At 38.8% G+C, this 21,628-nt stretch overlaps 1 protein-coding gene across 1 annotated transcript; it reads left to right on the top strand.

Moving 5' to 3' along the window:
• The first annotated feature begins 418 nt into the window (after positions 1-418).
• Positions 419-19,396, top strand: LOC115817110 (uncharacterized). Its single transcript, XM_030780355.1, has 7 exons — positions 419-713; positions 2,372-2,410; positions 2,936-2,983; positions 4,642-4,919; positions 17,302-17,448; positions 18,922-18,960; positions 19,355-19,396. The coding sequence occupies exons 1-7, from the start codon at positions 419-421 to the stop codon at positions 19,394-19,396; spliced, it is 888 nt and encodes a 295-aa protein (XP_030636215.1).
• The last annotated feature ends 2,232 nt before the right edge of the window (positions 19,397-21,628 follow it).

Here is a 21,628-nt window from a genome sequence, read left to right as displayed (position 1 = left end):
TCAGGATGTGTTTTTTTGCTTTATGTGTGTATCAGTTTGTCCAGCAGTCTTGATCCATCATAGTTGCAGGACACTGGCAAACATTCATGTTTTAAAAAATGCTTAATTCAGATAGGTATGAAAATAATATTGATAGGAATTTACTTTAGAAAATACAGAGATTTAATGAAAGTGGTGACATGGATTCTTTAGGAGTATTAACTGGGTTGTGTTTAAGACCAAATTAATCAACTAGAAACATTTCCTAGTGGTGAGTATGTGTTGTTTGATAACAGTATGGGATTATAAGAAATAAAAGTCTAATTATAGACCACTGGCACTGTATGATATTGTTAAGAGCTACGGTACAATTTCATCTGAATTCCTGTAATTTTTTTATACTTGTCTTTTAGGGCTGAAGAACATTTTCCAGTGAACCATGGACTTCATACTCAAAAATAAGACAATCTTAGCTGAGATCCTGTCTGCTGCTACAAGCTTTATTCTCCAACATGTGCAGCAGAAGAAACTCATCTCTGATCATGACTACTATGAACTTAAAGGCCTATCTGAGAACCCTAATAAGATGACTGCTGAATTACTGGATAAACTGAGGGCCAGAGGGCAAGACACCCGTGAGAAATTTACTGACCTGCTGAAAGAGGAGTTCATTTGGGAACAGTACCCAAGGCTAAGAGAGCTTTTCCCTCCTGAGCCAACAGACTCTGTACCAGGTAACACCATTACCATAGACACTGTTGTCTTAACCAGACCAAACACAGTCTGAGATGTTACACACCTTTGAAGTAATCTTGTGATTGGGGCTCTTCAGAATGTACCTGCAAAAGGGAACTGAACCAAAGGTGCTAAAATGCCCTTTGTTCTACACTAGTTTCTTTTCTTCAGTTCACCTGTTCACTCTCAAAGACAATGTCTTAGCAGCATCGTCAGTATCTCGATGAGATGTTTTTAATTTTCCCAATACAGTCTAAACTATCAAAAACTAACTCACACCCATATATTTCAGAGGTATCAGCACTGTTTGTGTTTCTGATTTGCAAATGGTAATTATTCACGGTTAATTAGGGGAACTTAAGTAATTAATCAATCGACTCCAGTGTCAGAGGATATACAGTGGGATTAATGCTCCACAAATTGTTTGAATTAAATACAAATCTATTTTAACTATATTGTAATGTAGAGTTAATGATCAGTAAGACTCAGCCAAAAGTTTCTAGCATCACACATTCAAACCTATAGGAAGCATAAGAGACAACCAGATTGTCCTAAGGAGTACTTGATTTCAGTCTGACAAAAGAGTTAGAAACAGCATCACGTTTCCAAACTCACTGAGCCGCATTACTTGCTAAAATAACAGATGATTTATAGTGTGGCATGAAGCCCCTTACCTGCCCAATCTCCTGGTCAATGTCCACCTTCGCGTTTTTATAATTCTACTACAGCGTGGTCCTGTGGTGGGAGGGAAGAGCCATAGACAGCTAATCCAGCTCACTTGGAGCTCATAATCTGTCTTTGGTGTGAGGACTGGGATAGATTATAGGTTAAATAAAAGACACTTAATAAGGTGCAGTACATAAATCTCCTCTGACTAAAGCTAATCTGTTCACCTCCCTTCCCCATAAATAAATGAGCTGGCTGACAGATGCATCAAGCATTAAGCTCTTCAGTATTTTTTGTCTATCTTCTCGCAAGATCGTAGAAGGAGAGTATTCCCAAAATAAAAAAGAATAGGGAGGTCAAAGACTTTTTACTGGTTATTAGTTAATTTTATTATTATTATTATTATTATTTGTTCAAGAGTAAAACAATGCATCGGACTGATATTGGTATTGGCAGATAACCAAAGCTGCTGTATCGGTATCAGTATCGGAAGTAAAAAAGTGGTATCGGGACATCTCTACTTTGTAATATTAGGGGTTTTGCTAAATATATAGATAGACTGTTGTAGCACATGCAACATATGTATATTGTATTTTTGGTGGGGTGGGGATATACAGTATATTTCATTTGCTGATTTCCATTTTCTTTTATGTGTAAGTTTAACATGAATTTTGAAACTCTGGCATTTCTTTGACATTTCTTTGAAGTTTTGCCTGTGCCTTGTATTTAAATATATTTTTACAATGTGATTAGCTGAATTGCATTTCTCTCTCTTCATTACAAATAATTGTATTTATGTGTGCATGTGTTTGTGTTTGTGTGATTGTGTTTGTGTTTGTGTGCATGTGTTTGTGTTTGTGTGATTGTGTTTGTGTTTGTGTGCATGTGTTTGTGTGAATGTGTTTGTGTTTGTGTGTTTGTGTGATTGTGTTTGTGTTTGTGTGACTGTGTTTGTGTTTGTGTGCATGTGTGCTCTCTTGCCCCTCAACAGCACAAGAAGATCAAACAGACAGTGATTGTCTGTTGCCAGGTAAGTCAGTTGACCGCTGCTTTATTTCAGTAGATCATTGAAATAAATGATCTATTGATCATTGTCGAGCCATTATATTAAATACTAATATTTTATATTAGTTTCTGTGTCACAAATCAGCGAAATGACTGTCAAAACTAAAACCAAGGCCTGCCTTAACTAATGTGATCCCTGATAAAAGAGCCTAGTATGTAGACAGCTGCTTATAAGTAACTGAGTAATAGTATATGTAATGATAATGCATATTTGAGTTATTAACGTACTGACATATGTGACTTTAACCTGTTGATCGGTGAAGTGTAAAAACCTCAGCTGAATATAAGTTATGGATGATACCTTCAGCGTACTGCTGGTTTTTAATCGTTGTGGGAGCATTAACTGACCATTGCTCCTCAGGCAGCACCAGCAGAGGGTGGGCCCAAAAACTGTTACATGCAGACAATTTGCATTTTATCTAATAATGATTTGTGAGCGTCATTCACCAAATGTTCTCTCGTTCTCACTCTGTCTTGCTATCATATTTAGAAAAAAAGCGAAAAACAAGCGGAACAAACAGTGATTTAACGTTGTCAGGTGAGTCACCTGCTCTCTTCCCCTCTGTGTTGATATGTAAGATTTACATAATCCGCCCATGAATACAAAGTACTGTTGGTCTTTCATCCTTAAATTTTTTTTTTTTTACTTTACTTTTAAATGATGAGTGCGTCTAATCACCCCTATTCTCCAGTCAGCTTAAGCAGAGGATCAGTCTCTCTTTTTTTCAATGCTGAGACACAAGCAAGAAATAATTAACAATTAATAATTAATAATTAACAGTATAAAACATGTTCAATCGGTCACTCACAGTAGACCCTAGTCAAAAGTGCTTAGTTTAAGTAAGCCTTTTGGACAGCTGTTGTTTTGGAACAAACAGCTGGCAAGGATAACCGTGTTAATTAATTTGTACCAAATAGTTGTTTGTTGTTGTTTTTACATTTTTAATGTAAATTACAGATTTTATCAAATTGACTAGGTCCTTGAATAAGTATGTGTTGGATCTCATATTTAACAAAACTAAATAAACCATTAAGGTCATTAAAGCAAAGTTTTATCCTTGTTTCCTGATAAAAGAGCCCAGTATATAGACACTCATAAGTAACTGAGTAATAGTATATGTAATGATAATGCATATTTGAGTTATTAACGTACTGACATATGTGACTTTAACCTGTTGATCAGTGAAGTGTAAAAACCTCAGCTGAGTATAAGTTATGGATGATACCTTCAGTGTACTGCTGGTTTTTAATCGTTGTGGGAGCATTAACTGACCATTGCTCCTCAGACAGCACCAGCAGAGGGTGGGCCCAAAAACTGGGACATGCAGACAATTTGCATTTTATCTAATAATGATTTGTGAGTGTCATTCACCAAATGTTCTCTCGTTCTCACTCTGTCTTGCTATCATATTTAGAAAAAAAGCGAAAAACAAGCGGAACAAACAATGATTTTACGTTGTCAGGTGAGTCATCTGCTCTCCTCCCCTCTGTGTTGATATGTAAGATTTACATAATCCGCCCATGAATACAAAGTACTGTTGGTCTTTCATCCTTAATTACTATTTTTTTCTTTTACTTTACTTTTAAATGATGAGTTTATTTAATCCAGCTCACTTTGAGCTCATAATCTGTCTTTGGTGTGAGGATTGGGATAGATTATCGGTTAAATAAAAGACACTTAATAAGGTGCACTACTCTGACTAAAGCTAATCTGTTCACCTCCCTTCCCCATAAATAACTGAGCTGGCTGACAGATGCATCAAGCATTAACCTCTTCAGTATTTTTTGTCTTTCTTCACGAAAGATCGTGCATTTAATCACCCCTATTCTCCAGTCAGCTTAAGCAGAGGACCAGTCTCTTTTTTTCAATGCTGAGACACAAGCAAGAAATAATTAACAGTATAAAACATGTTCAATCGGTCACTCACAGTAGACCCTAGTCAAAAGTGCTTAGTTTAAGTAAGCCATTTGGACAGCTGTTGTTTTGGAACAAACAGCTGGCAAGGATAACCATGTTAACTAATTTGTACCAAATAAATGTCTGTTGTTGTTTTTACATTTTTAATGTAAATTACAGATTTTATCAAATTGACTAGATCCTTGAATCAGTATGTGTTTGATTTCATATTTAACAAAACTAAATAAACCATTAAGGTCATTAAAACAAAATTTTATCCTTGTTTCACATATCAACAGGTCTAACTTGGGCAAAATTAGAGCAGTATATATCACAGCCTGGAAATGGCGAGAAACTCATTGAAAACCTAGAGAAGAAACTTCTGGCCGATACGATGAGTAAACTGGAAGCTGACTTAAAAAGTAAAACGCCAAAGGGAAATTTGAGTTTGAACTTTGAAGCCATATATAAGCTTGAAACAAATAGAGAGCTCACATCATTTCTCAAACCTGGGAACGGAAGGAAATTTCCTAAAATAGTCATTGGAACATTCTTTAACCTTCGCAAAGACCGTGAGGTAAAGACACACATTCCTAAAGAAGCTAGAAGACAGCAAAAGCGCAGTTTGAGACCTAATGAAGACTCTAATTTAAATGGTAATGCATATGTCAGCTCTTACCAGGGTGGTTCTGCAACCCCTAATCAACAGGCGGGAGAAAACAGGCATATATCTAAATCGGTTAAGAAGCAGGAATCATTATGTTCTACGGACAGCATAAAGGAAGAATTTCAAACAGAGCAAACTGTCGATGCCCCAAAGATGAGCAGCCCTCCTTTGGCTGAAAAAGGACAAAGACCTGAAGTAGATGGAGCACATCCACAGGCTAATACTAACTGTGAAACTATGACTGAGAAAGACTGTCCAGAATCTGTCCAGGACTCTGAATGCAGTTCTTACAATGACTCTGTTTTAAACAGCAGTGGATATGGATCCCTCAGTGGATCAACAACTGAGGCCAGTCAAAGCAGTGCCTACAACTCAGTGGATGCAGAAGAGCAAAGTGACCAACCTTCACAGGATCCAAAGGATGTTTCAGAAAAGGCAGTCAGTGAAAGGGAGAGATCAGATCAGGGTGGGAAATTGCAAGAAGCACGCAAGCAAAGGATACAAATAAACAAATGTATTTGTGACTGGGCGAGAGGGGAAAGCACCAGACAAGGGAAGAGCTTACGTGAAATATTAAATTGTATATTAATTTTTGACAGGGTAGAAAATGAAAATCATCCTTGTCTTATAGCTGAGAACTGTTACGTGTTCCAGGATAGCCAAAATGATGAGCGATGCATTCTTGTCCCGATGGACCAGATGCTTAAATCAAAGAAGTCCAAAGCCATGGTGCAATACCAAATGGGTGTATGCAACACTCAGAAGGCCATTGTTCTCTTTCCAGACAATTCTGAACAACTGATCAATAATGTCATCAATAATGATGGCTCCTTTCTTGAAACTGTGAAGTTCTGGGAGAAGTTTGTTCATGAAGTCCTTGCCCCTACTCTTGCAGTATACAAAAAAATTCAGAAGGAACAGCTGATTTCAGAAGGAGGAGCTGATGTCAGAGATGATTCCTCACCATAGATGTGATGATTTGTCCTGTACCCTACTAATAGCCTGTGTGAGAACTGGACTGTGACGATGGAGAGGAGGATTTCTGGGCAGTTATAAAACTGTTGGTTTCTTCTGCTGAAAGTCTGATCTCTTCCCTTTTGCTCTTACTCTTACTCTGATTCGGTCTCTGCAACTCACTACCATTATGGGTTTTTTGTCCCTTATACTATGTTTCTGATAGCACTTGTCTTCTTATATTTGGATTGTAAGCTCTCTTTATTCTTCTATATGATTTTAAAGTCTACTTCATTAAATTTTTAAAATGTGTTATTATTCAGACTCTGGTTGATTTCTTATTAATTTTGTATTATCCCATTTGGAATATGCATCAAGTTTCATAACGTGCATACATGAATCAGCTTAATGATCCTGTTAGTTCAATCATTGACCCCACCTGTTTTCTGTTAGTTTTTCCTCATTTAACTGTGTATAAGTACTCCTTAATTTTCTCTGTTTCTTTGTCTGGTATCGTTTGGAGTTCACCCCCGTGTCATACTGATTTTTCTGCCTGCCTTATTTGCCAAGACCCTCACACTGTAAGAAACTCTTTTGTTACGTTGGCTGCACCTAAAGAATCCACTGACCTGCACTTGCATCCAGCCTTTTTTGCACAGCATGACGCATGAAAAGCCATCAAGACCAATGTAGCTTTGGAAGGACTTCTTTCTGTAACGGAGTTTTGTATATCTGCCTTTCCTTTTCCAGTCCTATCTTCTACAGGGCAAATAAAGAGGAAACATCACAATCAGATGTGCTTAGTAGCTGGCTAACCAAACAGGGTATTGCAATTGTTTTTCAACTGAACAGGCAGTGTGCCCCATCCCCCCACCCCACTCCCAGAAGCCAACTCAGACAGCTCTAAGGGCCTGTGATCGTTATGACATTGGCTGAGATTCTAGTAGTTGCCGTGTCAGTCGCTGACAAGATCTAGAGCAAAGCCAGGAGAGTGCCTATTACCCGTTTGTCACTTTAATACTTGGACAGCAATTAGCAATTGCAGCTTCGAGCTTGAGCCTTCTATCTATACCACCCTTCTCCACTGACTACCGCCATCATGAACTACCTTACTATCTTTGGGTTGTCAGGGTGGGAGGTGCAAACTGGAGCTGGTGCAGCAAGAACTGGGCTCCTGTCGCTGAGGTCAGTACTTCGCAAAACAGGTTTCAGTCTTAGAGGAGCCATCTCATGTGCACGTTCTCATATGACAGAGCTAATTACCATGCATCCTCTAAGATAGTCCAGCCTGACCTGTGTTTCAAAAGCTGAAGATCAATGAGTAATTAGTATACCTTGTACTTGCGCAAACAGTAGCTCATATTCTAAAATGTTAACAGCACACAACAAACTATTATTGAGAGAGTATACCCCAAAAGAGACGGCATAGTTGTGAATGCGTTTTCTGTTCTTCCTTGAAAAAGCTTGACTTCGTGCCATTTAATCGTGGCAGTAGGGGTTTTGCTATCTTGAAGCTCTAAAGGTTGGTTAGCCTTAGACACCACTGGTGCTCAAGGGGCGAGGGTTAGGGTTCTCCTCCACCACAAGGTTCTGTTTTAGGCCCACTGCTTTTTTCTTCATATATGCTGCCTCTAGGTAATACTATTCGTAAACACGGTATTAGCTCCCACTGCTATGCTGATGAAACACAGTTGTATGTCTCAATGAAACCAGACGAGGGACACCAGCTTAACAAAATTGAGGAATGTGCAAAGGATATTAGGCACTGGATGCTTACTAACTTCCTCTCACTTAACTCTGAAAAGACAGAAGTACTTGTACTAGGATCACGTGCAGCTAAGAATAAGCTTTCCGATCACATAGTAACTTTGGATGGCCTTTCTCTTTCATCATGTGCAGCAGTAAAAGACCTTGGTGTAATTATTGACTCCAGTCTTTCATTTGAAGCTCATGTAGATAACATTACAAGGATAGCCTTCTTTCATCTTAGAAATATTAACAGGATAAGAAATGCATTGTCATTTCAAGAGGCTGAAAACTTGGTTCATGCTTTCATTACCTCTAGGTTAGACTACTGTAATGCCTTACTGTCTGGATGTTCTAATAGGTGTATAAATAAGCTGCAGTTCAGAGTGCAGCAGCCAGAGTTCTTACTAGAACCAAAAAATATGACCAAATCACTCCTATCTTATCCACCCTGCACTGGCTCCCAGTCAAATCTTGTATTGGTTATAAAATGTTACTATTAACCTAGAGAGTACTAAATGGTCTTGCGCCACAGTACCTGCGCGAACTCCTGGTCTTTTATGATCCACCACGCCTACTTAGTTCAAAAGGTACAGGCTATTTGTTGGTACCTCGAGTTCTGATGGCTACAGCAGGGGGCAGATCCTTCTCTTACAGAGCCCCACAGTTATGAAACAGCCTCCCAATTAATGTTCGAGACTCAGACACAGTCTCTATGTTTAAGTCAAGGCTGAAAACTTATCTGTTTAGCCAAGCCTTTTGCTAACAGCTGCTTACGAGGTAAAGGAGCAGATCTGGAGGGTTCTTGGGCATAGAATGTTTGGTGAACTGGGATGTTTGGATGCTGTTGCCCCCCCACTCTAACACTCAGGTTTGTTGACGGTGGAGTGGGTGGCCGCCTTGTGTCTCAGAGTGCCCTCATGTCTCTCTCTCTCTCTCTCTCTCTCTCTCTCTGTTGAGCCACACATGCTACTCCTGAGATACCAGTGATCCTGACTCCTCCTGCCCTCCGGACTGATCCATCCTGGTGTTCTCGTCTTTCATCCCCCTGTCAGCCTCCTGTCAGCATCGCCATCCCCTTTGTTCATGCTCTAATTTACTTGCAATTGTAACTGCCCGTTGGGTCGGCACCTATTGCACACCTGTCTGGCCAAGAAGGGGTCTCCTCTCTCTGTGGTCCTTCTCAAGATTTCTCCCATTTTCCCATTTTTTTCTTGCCCGCCATGAGGATTCAGATTAAGTCAGGTGGTGCCGTCCTGTTTTGATTTTGACTATTGTGGCCTGTAAAACCCTTTGAGACTGTAAACAGTGATATTGGGCTCTAAATAAACTTGAAACTTGAAGCTGTAGCCTTAGTTCTACAATCAGTGAACTGTCCCCTGAGAGAACTGGACCTGAGTAACAATGATCATCAGGATTCAGGAGTGAACCTGATCTCTTCTGCACTTGAGAATTCACACTGTAAACTGGAGACACTAGCGTAAGAATCAGTCAACAGCCAAAAAATATGCTTTTTCTGTTATTTTGTCCTTGCTTTTCCATCTGTGAATCAGCGCTCTTATAAATGAGTTAAATAGAGTACTAGGCCATGTTTCATTGTTTAAATGAACAGCATTGTACGGCATGAATGGCTTGTTTTCATTTTTTCCTTTCGTTATTTACATGGCAGCAATCACCTCTTATTCCATACAAACTTGTTGATGTAGCTCAGCTAACAGGTATATTAGCTCCAAAATGTATGACAGTCAGGTGAGAGTGGGAAAACACAATTGCACTGCCGTAGACTCCTGGTACACTTAACGTATTTAAATTTACCTCTGTTGCTTAACCAAATTTTACACTATTTTTTAAACAAAGCTGATACACAACTGATACAGCCAGAGAGTGGAAGAAACTTTTTTCTGGATTTTTTCTTGTGTTTCTTGTTACCTCAGCTTGGTTCTGGTGCCTCTGTATCGTGTTTTTTTACCTCTGCCTGTTTTTTTGGATTGTGTTTTTGCCTAGTGTTTTTTGGAACTTCTGCCTGGTTTTTCTGATTCTCTGTGCCTGATTTTCTCTGCCTGTTTTTGACTACCGCTTTTGTCTCTGCCCACCAGTAGCGTCATTGTTATTTTGTCTTTTGGATTTTTTGGAAAGAAGGACTTCATTAAACATCTGTTAAATTTCGTTCTGTCCTCTGAGTCTGCTTTTGGGTCCTCACTCTACCAGGCCTCACCGGCCCTAACATTTTCTTTTCCTTCACAAACCTGCTGTACCTGAGTTTCTGTACCTTTCAGTGCATGAAAGAATTATTCATCTTTCCAGTGCTCCTTCATTCTTACTCTATCTCCCCACACCTCTTCCTCTCTCTCTCTCTCTCTCTTTAGGTTGTCTGGATGTGTAGTGACAGAGGAAGGCTGTTCCCCTCTGTCTTCATCTCTCAGTTCAAACCCCTCACACCTGACAGAGCTGGATCTGAGATACAATCACCCAGGAGACTCAAGATTGAAGTGTCTCTCTACACAGATGGAACAGGAGACTCAAGAGTGAAGTGCAGATGCGGGTGATGGGATGGGATGGGATGGGATGGGATGGGATGGGATGGGTCCCGACAATACACAAAAGATTTCATCACCTTCTACCAAAACATCTTTCAGAGCACATTTTGTAAAGTTACACTGTATCTCCCTTCATTGTTTTGACAGGTGTTTATCTGGATGGATATTTTGTCTCTGGCATCAGTATGGATGTCCCTGAGGAGATGGAGTAGTGTTACGCTGACTCTAAAATCAAAAACTGGCTATTTGTCATGAGTATTGATCAGCTCCAAACAGACAGACAGCAACCATCAGAATCAAGTTGTCTGTCTTGAGAGAGAGATACAGTATCTCCAAGAATGACACTTGAACTTCTTGGAGTTCACCACTTCTTGGAGTTCAGAGGTCCATATTAGATGAGTCAGGACTCGTGACTTCTCCAACCCTGTTTGGTCAGGCTGACAGCAGCTTGTCCCTGACCAGGAAAGAGGAAGTGAAAAGGGCTGACAGTGCATTCAGACTGCTGTCTACTCTTCCTCTGAGTTTTAATAGGGACTTGGTTCTCACCATGTGCACTGGTTGGGACTACCATTCTTCGACAATGTCATGCAGCAGCGGCATCTTCCATACAGTGCCATGAAACGTCTGTTTTTCTGTGTGTGTGTGTGTGTGTGTGTGTGTGTGTGTGTGTGACTGTGAGGGCTGCTGCATGTAAACATTGTGTATGTGTGTGTCCTCAATTAGGTACAGAGTCGAAAGTTTCATCCGTTCAAATACTCTTTGTGTGTTGTAAACATTCCCCAAAATTGCACTGTAGGTTTAGACAACCTAATTCAAGCTATGCAAGTGTTACCGACTCTGCATTGTGTTTGACACTGGACTCGAACCGGCAACCCTCGGGATTGGAGGCGGGCGTGCTAGCAAGGAGGCTAAAACCCAAGGGCGCTAATAATAGTCTCTAAGGTATCGGGGGAGTGAGGTATACTCACTGCGCAGCACTCTACTTGCTGGCTACTGTTACACAAGCACTTCACAGTAAATGCACCATCAGAAAGTTTTTAAAACCACCTTAAATACAGGATTCAAAGAGCTGTATCCAATTGTGAGTCTGGATGAGCAGCTTGATTTCTGAGCTCAAGCTGAAATGTGAAAAACATTTTATGTCTTTTTGGGACATAGTCGTCTTAAGAAACTCTCCAGCAAGCAACCTGAAAACTGCACCAATGAGGAAGTTTGGTTAGAGTCACTTCTCTGTGGTTAGCAGACAACTCGATCTTCTGTTTTCCCACAATCCTCTCCTTTCTCATAACTCTAAACTCCTGGTTTAGAGTCATGATTTAGGATTTGTGACTTTCGGTGTGTGTGTGTCAGAAACCGTTGTGTTGATAGTGTTTGACAAAAAGGTGTAATTGAAGGTGACAGATGAGGGAATAGACAATGAAAGGTTGGTGTGTTCTCTGGGCCTGTCATGACATGTGTTGAACAGTCCTGATGGTTATAAATTAGTCTGACAGGGAATTGACATTGTCAGTCATTTGCGTTGTGCGTGTGACTGAGTCGAACCTAAAAAAGCTGCCATATAAACAGTGAGACTGTTTAAGGAAAACTGTCCATCTCTCTTCCTTTCAAAATACCCTAAATAAAGGAGGAAATTCTCTCCAAATACAACTGAAATGGGCCTTTGGCCCATTTGTGTCTGTGTGCGTGTGTGTGTGTGTGTGTGTGTGTGTGTGTGTTGACTTGGGTGAGATGTGTTTTGTATCAATCATTCAGTCCTTTCTGAGCTGAACCAGCAAATGAAAAGTGAAAGTACATTTTCTGGAAATGTGGAATAGGCCCAGAGTCATTTACATTCTGTAATTTGTATGGATCCAGGATCTTGTATTGAGTCACTACACAGATATGTGTGTGTGTTTGTGTGTGTGTGTGTGTGTGTGTGTGTGTGTGTGTGTGTGTATCCAAGTTGTGTTGTCAGGCAGTTAGACAGTTACTCTTTGAACCTGAGTTGTAGTTGTGCTCTGATAACAGCTGACAGAAGTTTAGAGAAAAACAAATAAAGACTGGGATATTTTATGGAAAAGTGATTAAAACTTTAAACATATTTCATATGTTCTGAGGCTGGAGATCATTTTGTAATTCAATTTGTCCATTGTGGGGAAAAAGAACATGGACTCTCTCCCCCACCTGACAGGAGATAACATATTTGTCTTTTTCATTTCATTTGAGTGACATGTCTGACTGCTCACTGAACACTAAGGTTCATGTGTATTTAGCCCTGTTTAATTGCTCATTTACAGTAAGAGGTCAGACTTCTGTATATGGCCCTGTTTAATTGCTCATTTACAGTAAGAGGTCAGACTTGTGTATATGGCCCTGTTTAATTGGCCATTTACAGTAAGAGGTCAGACTTGTGTATATGGCCCTGTTTAACTGGCCATTTACAGTAAGAGGTCAGACTTGTGTATATGGCCCTGTTTAACTGGCCATTTACAGTAAGAGGTCAGGCTTGTGGAACTTCAAGGTCAAATCCACCTTCCCCTCCCTTCCCCCTCATTCTCTGCACTCTCTCTCTCCTTCTCTCTCACATACATTAATTCACACGGCTAAACAAAGTTCATGATTCAACCTCACACAGGGCTGGACTTTATGCTGAATATTGGGGTCAACTGAGGATTGTTCAGAGACTTGGAGGAGATCTGGGTGATTTGATCTTGTGAGTATTCCCAATTTTGAATCTATAGATACACTGCTAAGATTATAATTTGAAATGAAGATACCATGTAGTTTGATTTCAACAGTAAAACAGATTATGAAATACATATGTATTTTTTAAAATGTAATCTATGAAAGAAAATGAATCGTGGCCTCATTAGGACTAAGTAAATAGTTAGTAAATAATAAAGATTTCCTCCTGAGGTTCTCCTGAACTTTACTCAGTGTCATAAGGCATTCTCTCTGTCATATCCAGTCTTTCCTGATTCACCGGACTCACGTATGTGTTTGTACTCGAGTCACCTGGAAATGCTGAGTTACTCTTGTGCAACAAGTTCAACCGATATTATGCATGTTCATATGTGTTATTTCAGTGTTGGTTTACGGTAGAAAAGTAATCACACAACCACTTCATTCTTTAGTCGGAACAGCACAACTGAAGGCTTCGCTAGTATTTAGAGCTTGTTTGAACTTGACAAGCAAGATGACAGTTCTGTAATCCTGATAGTAGGACATATGTCAGATGGTTCACTTAAGCTACACTGCTATATGGGACAGATACATTAATGTTGTTTTACAATGTATGAGAAAGACTATACACTATATGGAGAGATGCATAAATGCTATTTTTTATGGTATGTGGAGACGCTACACAAAGTAATTGCTATTATTATTGTGTGGCAAATGCACATGACCTTTTTCAGAAAGATTATCTTGTGAATAAGACTTACTGGGGACACTACTGTCTGATCATTAGGAGAGATTCACATCTCAGTCTATGAATATGAGTTCTGAGAATTGTATCTTTGACCACCTGATGAATGTGAAAAGATTTTACAAGCAGAAACAAGCCCCTGACTCTGTAGTGAAGTTGAAAAGCAGCCAGTGTGTGTGTGTGTGTGTGTGTGTGTGAGAGAGAGAGAGAGAGAGAGAGAGAGAGAGAGAAAGTGTGTGTTTATGTGTATGTGCGTGTGTGTACGTGTGTGTTTGCGCGCGTATATGTGTGGGCGTGAGTGTGTGTGTGTTGACTTGGGTGAGTTGTGTTTTGCATCAATCATTCAGTCCTTTCTGAGCTGAACCAGCAAATGAAAAGTGAAAGTAAATTTTCTGAAAATGTGGAATCGGCCCAGAATCATTTACATTCTGTAATTTGTATGGATCCAGGATCTTGTATTGAGTAATTACATAGATATGTGGGTGTGGGTGTGGGTGTGGGTGTGGGTGTGGGTGTGCGTGCACATGCGTGTCTGTGAGTGTGTGTGTGTGTGTGTGTGTGTGTGTGTGTGTATCTAAGGTGTGTTTGTCAGTCAGTTAGACAGTTACTCTTTGAACCTGAGTTGTAGCTGTGCTCTGATAATGACTGACAGAAGTTTAGAGAAAAACAAATAAAGACTGGGATATTTTATAGAAAAGTGATTAAAACTTTAAACATATTTCATATGTTCTGAGGCTGGAGATCGTTTTGTAATTCAGTCTGTCCATTGTGGGGAAAAAGAACATGGACTCTCTCCCCCACCTGACAGGAGATAACACAGGTGTCTTTTTCATTTCATTTGAATGACATGCCTGACTGCTAACTGAACACTAAGGTTCATGTGTATTTAGCCCTGTTTAATTGGTCATTTACAGTAAGAGGTCAGACTTGTGGAACTTCAAGGTCAAATCCACCTTCCCCTCCCTTCCCCCTCATTCTCTGCACTCTCTCTCTCTCCTTCTCTCTCACATACACTAATTCACACTGCTAAACAAACTTCATGATTCAACCTCACACAGGGCTGGACTTTATGCTGAATATTGGGGTCAACTGAGGATTGTTCAGAGACATGGAGGAGATCTGGGTGATTTGATCTTGTATGTGAGTATTCCCAATTTTGAATATATAGATAATCTTAGCAGTGTATCATTTTAAATGAAGATAACATGTAGTTTGTAGTTTCCTGAGGTTGTCCTGAGCTGTGCTTGGTGTCATAAGGCATTCTCTCTGTCATACCCAGTCTTTCCCAATTCACTGGACTCATGTATGTGTTTGAACTCCACTCACCTGCAAAATGCTGTGCTCTTCATGTACAACCAGTTTAACCAGTATCATGCATGTTGCTATGTGTTGGTTAACTGAAGAAAAGTATTCACGCAACCACTTCATTCTTTAGTGAGAACACCACAGCTGAAGTTCATTCTTTAGTCAGAACACCACAGCTGAAGTTCATTCTTTAGTCAGAACACCACAGCTGAAGTTCATTCTTTAGTCAGAACACCACAGCTGAAGGTTTGACTGCTATTTAGACAGAGCTTTTTTCATTTGTTTGTTTCACTACAACTTCAGCCCCTGACTCTGCACTCTGTAGTGAAGTTGAAAAGCAGCCAGTCTGTGTGCGTGTGTGTGTGTGTTTGTGTGCATATATATATATGTGTATGTGTGTGTGTGTGCGTGTGGGTGTGTGTTCAGGTATCTGCACATCTGTGTGTTTGCGTATATCTCTTTGAATGACAATTCTCTTATGAATTTTCCCTGTCATTGAACATGCTTTTTATTTCTCATAAATCCTGATTATGTCTGACTGGCCTTCGTAACACTGATAAAACATGACCTCATTTGCAAATACTTACTGATGAAAAGTCAGTCCATTTAGATTTCACTCTGAGTCTGGAGCTGAAGAAGAGATGGCACATGGAGGTCTTTTCTTTGGGAATTTTTGAAAGGAAGAGAGGTGGACAGTTTTCCTCCTGCATTTCTTATTGTTACCTCAGAGAGCACAGTGTCCCACTGTGTGGGCAACCTTCATTCAAATGTCTTCTTTTTTTAAGTATGGAAGGTTTTAACAGAACCTCAGGGTCTTTCTTTAACAATTCATGGGACACATGTATGTGTTTGAACTCCACTCACCTGCAAAATGCTGTGCTCTTTATGTACAACCAGTTTAATCAGTATCATGCATGTTGCTATGTGTTGGTGTCATTTCAGTGTTGGTTTACTGAAGAAAAGTAATCACACAACCACTTCGTTCTTTAGTTGGAACACTACAGCTGAAGTTCATTCTTTAGTTGGAACACTACAGCTGAAGGTTTGACTGCTATTTAGACAGAGCTTTTTCATTTGTTTGTTCCACTACAACTTCAGAATATAGGGAGGAAGATCAGCCAATATTCTTCATCTTTTCTTCCTTGTTCTGATACAGTTGCAGGTCCATTGGGAGTCAGAGTGCATACACTGAAGAAAACAAACTTCATCTCTGGAGAAAGGTGTACGATATCCTCTAAGAAGGTAACAAAACTCTCTCAGATCTGTAGCTTTCATTTTAAAGAACACTACAGATTCTCTTTATAAACGCCAGACATGTTTGGGTGAGATCTTGGGAATTTACACAAAGTTTTCATTCTTAACTTTATATTAAGTGCAAAAGAATTTGTTTTATTCATTTGTTTTGGAAACTATGGTCACTGGTGAATCAAACCAAAACAAACAAAAAAAAGAATGAAAAAAAGAGCATATTAATCTTCGTCCCATGTTTTGTGCGTAGACTCTTTTGGAGCCTTAATTTCCACACTGCACTGAATTACTAACAAAATTTACAAGGAGTGTACTAGTGAACTAGTGAGAGTTAATGAGTTTAGATTTGTCGAGATACAACAGAAAAAAAATAATCTAGCCTACAGAAAGAATCATCAGGCTGTAGCATTTGCATAAATTACAGGACATAGTAGTGATACACAAACCATCAGTTGACATTACCATTACAAAACTGGACCAGTGGGAATTTATTCTTTTGTGTTCCCTCCTGATGAGAAGACTGGCCAATGACTGGCCAGCACTTGTTAATGACATCAGAATGACAGAAACAGAAACAGAAAAGACAAGTGAAATAATCAGGATGTGTTGTTTTTCTTTATGTGTGTATCAGTTTGTCTAGCAGTCTTGATCCATCATAGCAACAGGACACTGACAAATAGTCATGTTTTAAAAAATGCTAAATTCAGATAGGTATGAAAATAATATTGATAGGAATTTACTTTAGAAAATACAGAGATTTAATGAAAGTGGTGACATGGATTCTTTAGGAGTATTAACTGGGTTGTGTTTAAGACCAAATTAATCAACTAGAAACATTTCCTAGTGGTGAGTATGTGTTGTTTGATAACAGTATGGGATTATAAGAAATAAAAGTCTAATTATAGACCATTGGCACTGTATGATATTGTTAAGAGCTACGGTACAATTTCATCTGAATTCCTGTAATTTTTTTTATACTTGTCTTTTAGGGCTGAAGAACATTTTCCAGTGAACCATGGACTTCATACTTGACAATAAGACAGTCTTAACTGAGATCCTCTCTGCTGATACAGACTTTATTCTCCAACATGTGCAGCAGGAGAAACTCATCTCTGATCGTAACTACAACGAACTTAAAAGCCTATCTGAGCACCCTAATAAGATGACTGCTGAATTACTGGATAAACTGAGGGCCAAGGGGGAAGACACCCGTGAGAAATTTACTGACCTGCTGAAAGAGGAGGTCATTTTGGAACAATATCCAAGGCTAAGAGAGTTTTTCCCTCCTCAGTCAACAGGCTCTGTACAAGGTAACATTATTACAATAGACACTGTTGTCTTAGCAGCATTGTCAGTATCTCGATGAAATGTTTTTAATTTTCCCAATACAGTCTACACTGTCAAAATCTAATTCACACTCAGTTATTTCAGAGGTATCAACACTGTCTGTGGTTCTGATTTGCAAATGGTAATTATTCGCGGTTAATTAGGGGAACTTAAGTAATTAATCAATCGACTCCAGTGTCAGAGGATATACAGTGGGATTAGTGCTCCACAAATTGTTTGAATTAAATACAAATTTATTTTAACTATACTGTAATGTAGAGTTAATGATCAGTTAGACTCAGCCAAAAGTTTCTAGCATCAAACATTCAAACCTATAGGAACCATAAGAGACAACCAGATTGTCCTAAGGAGTACTTGATTTCAGTCTGACAAAAGAGTTAGAAACAGCATCACGTTTCCAAACTCACTGAGCCGCATTACTTGCTAAAATAACAGATGTTTTATAGTGTGGCATGAAGCCCCTTACCTGCCCAATCTCCTGGTCAATGTCCACCTTTGTGTTTTTATAATTCTACTTGAGCAAGGTTCTGAGGTGGGAGGGAAGAGCCCATAGACAGCTAATCCAGCTCACTTGGAGCTCATAATCTGTCTTTGGTGTGAAGATAGGGATAGATTATAGGTTAAATAAAAAACACGTAATAAGGTGCAGTACATAAATCTCCTCTGACTAAAGCTATGCTGTTCACCTCCCTTCCCCATAAACAACTGAGCTGGCTGACAGATGCCTCAAGCATTGACCTCTTCAGTATTTTTTGTCTTTCTTCTCGCAAGATCGTAGAGGGAGAGTATTCCTAAAAAAAAAAAAGAAGAAGAATAGGGAAGTCAAAGTCTTTTTACTGGTTATTAGTAAATTTTATTATTATTGTTATTATTATTATTATTATTATTATTGTTATTATTATTATTATTTGTTCAAGAGTAAAACAATGTATCGGACTGATATTGGTATTGGCAGATAACCAAAGCTGCTGTATCGGTATCAGTATCGGAGGTGAAAAAGTGGTATTGGGACATCTCTATTTTGTAATATTAGAAGTTTGACTAAATATATTGATAGACTGTTGTAGCACATGTAACATATGTATATTGTATTTTTTGGTGGGGTGGGGATATACAGTACATTTCATATGCTGATTTCCATTTTCTTTTATGTGTAAGTTTAACATGAATTTTGAAACTCTGGCATTTCTTTGACATTTCTTTGAAGTTTTGCCTGTGCCTTGTATTTAAATATATTTTTACAATGTGATTAGCTGAATTGCATTTCTCTCTCTTCATTCCAAATAATTGTATTTATGTGTGCATGTGTTTGTGTTTGTGTGATTGTGTTTGTGTTTGTGTGCATGTGTGCTCTCTTGCCCCTCAACAGCACAAGAAGATCAAACAGACAGTGATTGTCTGTTGCCAGGTAAGTCAGTTGACCGCTGCTTTATTTCAATAGATCATTGAAATAAATGATCTATTGATCATTGTTGAGCCATTATATTATATATTAAAAATTTATATTAGTTTCTGTGTCACAAACCGGTGAAATGACTGTCAAAAGTAAAACCAAGGCCTGTCTTAACTAATGTGATCCCTGATAAAAGAGCCTAGTATGTAGAAAGCTGCTTATAAGTAACTGAGTAATAGTATATGTAATGATAATGCATATTTGAGTTATATGTACTGACATATGTGACTTTAACCTGTTGATCGGTGAAGTGTAAAAACCTCAGCTGAATATAAGTTATGGATGATACCTTCAGCGTACTGCTGGTTTTTAATCGTTGTGGGAGCATTAACTGACCATTGCTCCTCAGGCAGCACCAGCAGAGGGTGGGCCCAAAAACTGGGATGTGTAGACAATTTGCATTTTATCTAATAATGATTTGTGAGTGTCATTCACCAAATGTTCTCTCGTTCTCACTCTGTCTTGCTATCATATTTAGAAAAGAAGCGAAAAACAAGTGGAACAAACAATGATTTTACGATGTCAGGTGAGTCACCTGCTCTCCTCCCCTCTGTGTTGATATGTACATTTTACATAATCCGCACATGAATACAAAGTACTGCTGGTCTTTCATCCTTAATTATTTTTTTTTTTACTTTACTTTTAAATGATGAGTGCATTTAATCATCCCTATTCTTCAGTCAGCTTAAGTAGAGGACCAGTCTCTTTTTTTCAATGCTGAGACACAAGCAAGAAATAATTAATAGTATAAAGCATGTTCAATCGGTCACTCACAGTAGACCCTAGTCATACCGAAAAGTGCTTAGTTTAAGCCATTTGGACAGTTGTTGTTTTGGAACAAACAGCTGGCAAGGATAACCATGTTAACTAATTTGTACCAAATAGTTGTTTGTTGTTGTTGGTTTTACATTTTTAAGATAAATTACAGATTTTATCAAATTGACTAGGTCCTTGAATCAGTATGTGTTTGATTTCATATTTAACAAAACCAAATAAACCATTAAGGTCATTAAAACAAAATTTTATCCTTGTTTCACATATCAACAGGTCTAACTTGGGCAAAATTAGAGCAGTATATATCACAGCCCGGAAACGGCCAGAAACTCATTGAAAACCTAGAGGAGAAACTTCTGCCCAATGAGATGAGTACATTGGAAGCTGACTTAAAAAGTAAAATGCCAAAGGGAAATTTGAGTTTGAACTTTGAAGCCATATATAAGCTTGAAACAAATGGAGAGCTCCTAGAATTTCTCAAACCTGGGAACAGAAGGAAATTACCTAAAAAAATCATTGGAACATTCTTTAACCTTCGCAAAGACCGTGAAGTGGGGGAAGAGACGCACGTTCCAAAGGATGTTTCAGAAAAGGCAGTCAGTGAAAGGAAGAGATCAGATCAGGGTGGGAAATTGCAAGAAGCATGCAAGCAAAGGATACAAATAAACAAATGTATTTGTGACTGGGCAAGAGGGGAAAGCACCAGACAAGGGAAGAGCTTACGTGAAATATTAAATTGCATATTAATTTTTGACAGGGCAGAAAATGAACAACATCCTCGTCTTATAGCTGAGAACTGTTACGTGTTCCAGGATAGCCAAAATGATGAGCCATTAATTCTTGTCCCAAATGCCCAGATGCTTAAATCAAAGAATGAGTTAGATAAGAAGTCCAAAGCTATGGTGCAATACCAAATGGGTGTATGCAACACTCAGAAGGCCATTGTTCTCTTTCCAGACAATTCTGAACAACTGATCAATAATGTCATCAATAATGATGGCTCCTTTCTTGAAACTGTGAAGTTCTGGGAGAAGTTTGTTCATGAAGTCCTTGCCCCTGCTCTTGCAGTATACAAAAAAATTCAGAAGGAACAGCTGATTTCAGAAGGAGGAGCTGATGTCAGAAATGATTCCTCACCATAGATGTGATGATTTGTCCTGTGTCCTACTAATAGCCTGAGTGTGAGAACTGGACTGTGACTATGGAGAGGAGGATTTCGGGGCAGTTATAAAACTGTTGGTTTCTTTTGCTGAATGTCTGATCTCTTCCCTTTTGCTCTTACTCTTACTCTGATTCGGTCTCTGCAACTCACTACCATTATGGGTTTTTTTTCCCCTTATGTACATCCCCCATGTGCAATACCGTTGTTCACACTCGCCACACTAAACTTTAAATTTAAGCCTCCTTCACATGTATATAGTGTATATGTCATATTCTGTTCCATATTCTGTTATATTTATTGCGCACCCTCCTTGTACCTTATTGTTCATTGCTCATACCTCTCTTTTATATTTTCTTTCTTAGTTTACTCCTTATTCTCCTGCTCTTATTTTTTTAAATCCCCTGTTTTGCTCTTCTACTCCTTAGTGTCTTACTCTTTATTTATTTAAATCCCTATTGTACTCATTCTTACGACTAGTGTGCTCTTATTGCTGAGTTGACCTGTTTCTCTCTTCTCACACTTTTCATTGTACCGTTGACCCTGTGTTAACCTACATATGACAAATAAACTCTTAAACTAAACTGATAGCACTTGTCTTCTTATATTTGGATTGTAAACTCTCTTTATTCTTCTATATGATTTTAAAGTCTACTTCATTAAATTTTTAAAATGTGTTATTATTCAGAC

Source organism: Chanos chanos, chromosome 7 (assembly GCF_902362185.1).
Source record: "Chanos chanos chromosome 7, fChaCha1.1, whole genome shotgun sequence".
Classification (NCBI taxonomy): Eukaryota; Metazoa; Chordata; class Actinopteri; order Gonorynchiformes; family Chanidae; genus Chanos; species Chanos chanos.
The sequence above is the reverse complement of the archived record's forward strand: the minus strand, read 5'-3'. Positions and strand labels throughout refer to the sequence as shown.

What these genes read in the sequence shown, in the direction of transcription:
- LOC115817110 (XM_030780355.1), top strand. Translation starts at nt 419, where the DNA reads ATGGACTTCATACTCAAAAATAAGACAATCTTAGCTGAGATCCTGTCT. An exon ending in CTGACCTGCTGAAAGAGGAG is followed by an intron (nt 17,449 to 18,921) that starts GTCATTTTGGAA and finishes GCCCCTCAACAG; the next exon opens with CACAAGAAGATCAAACAGAC. An exon ending in CAGTGATTGTCTGTTGCCAG is followed by an intron (nt 18,961 to 19,354) that starts GTAAGTCAGTTG and finishes ATTGCTCCTCAG; the next exon opens with GCAGCACCAGCAGAGGGTGG.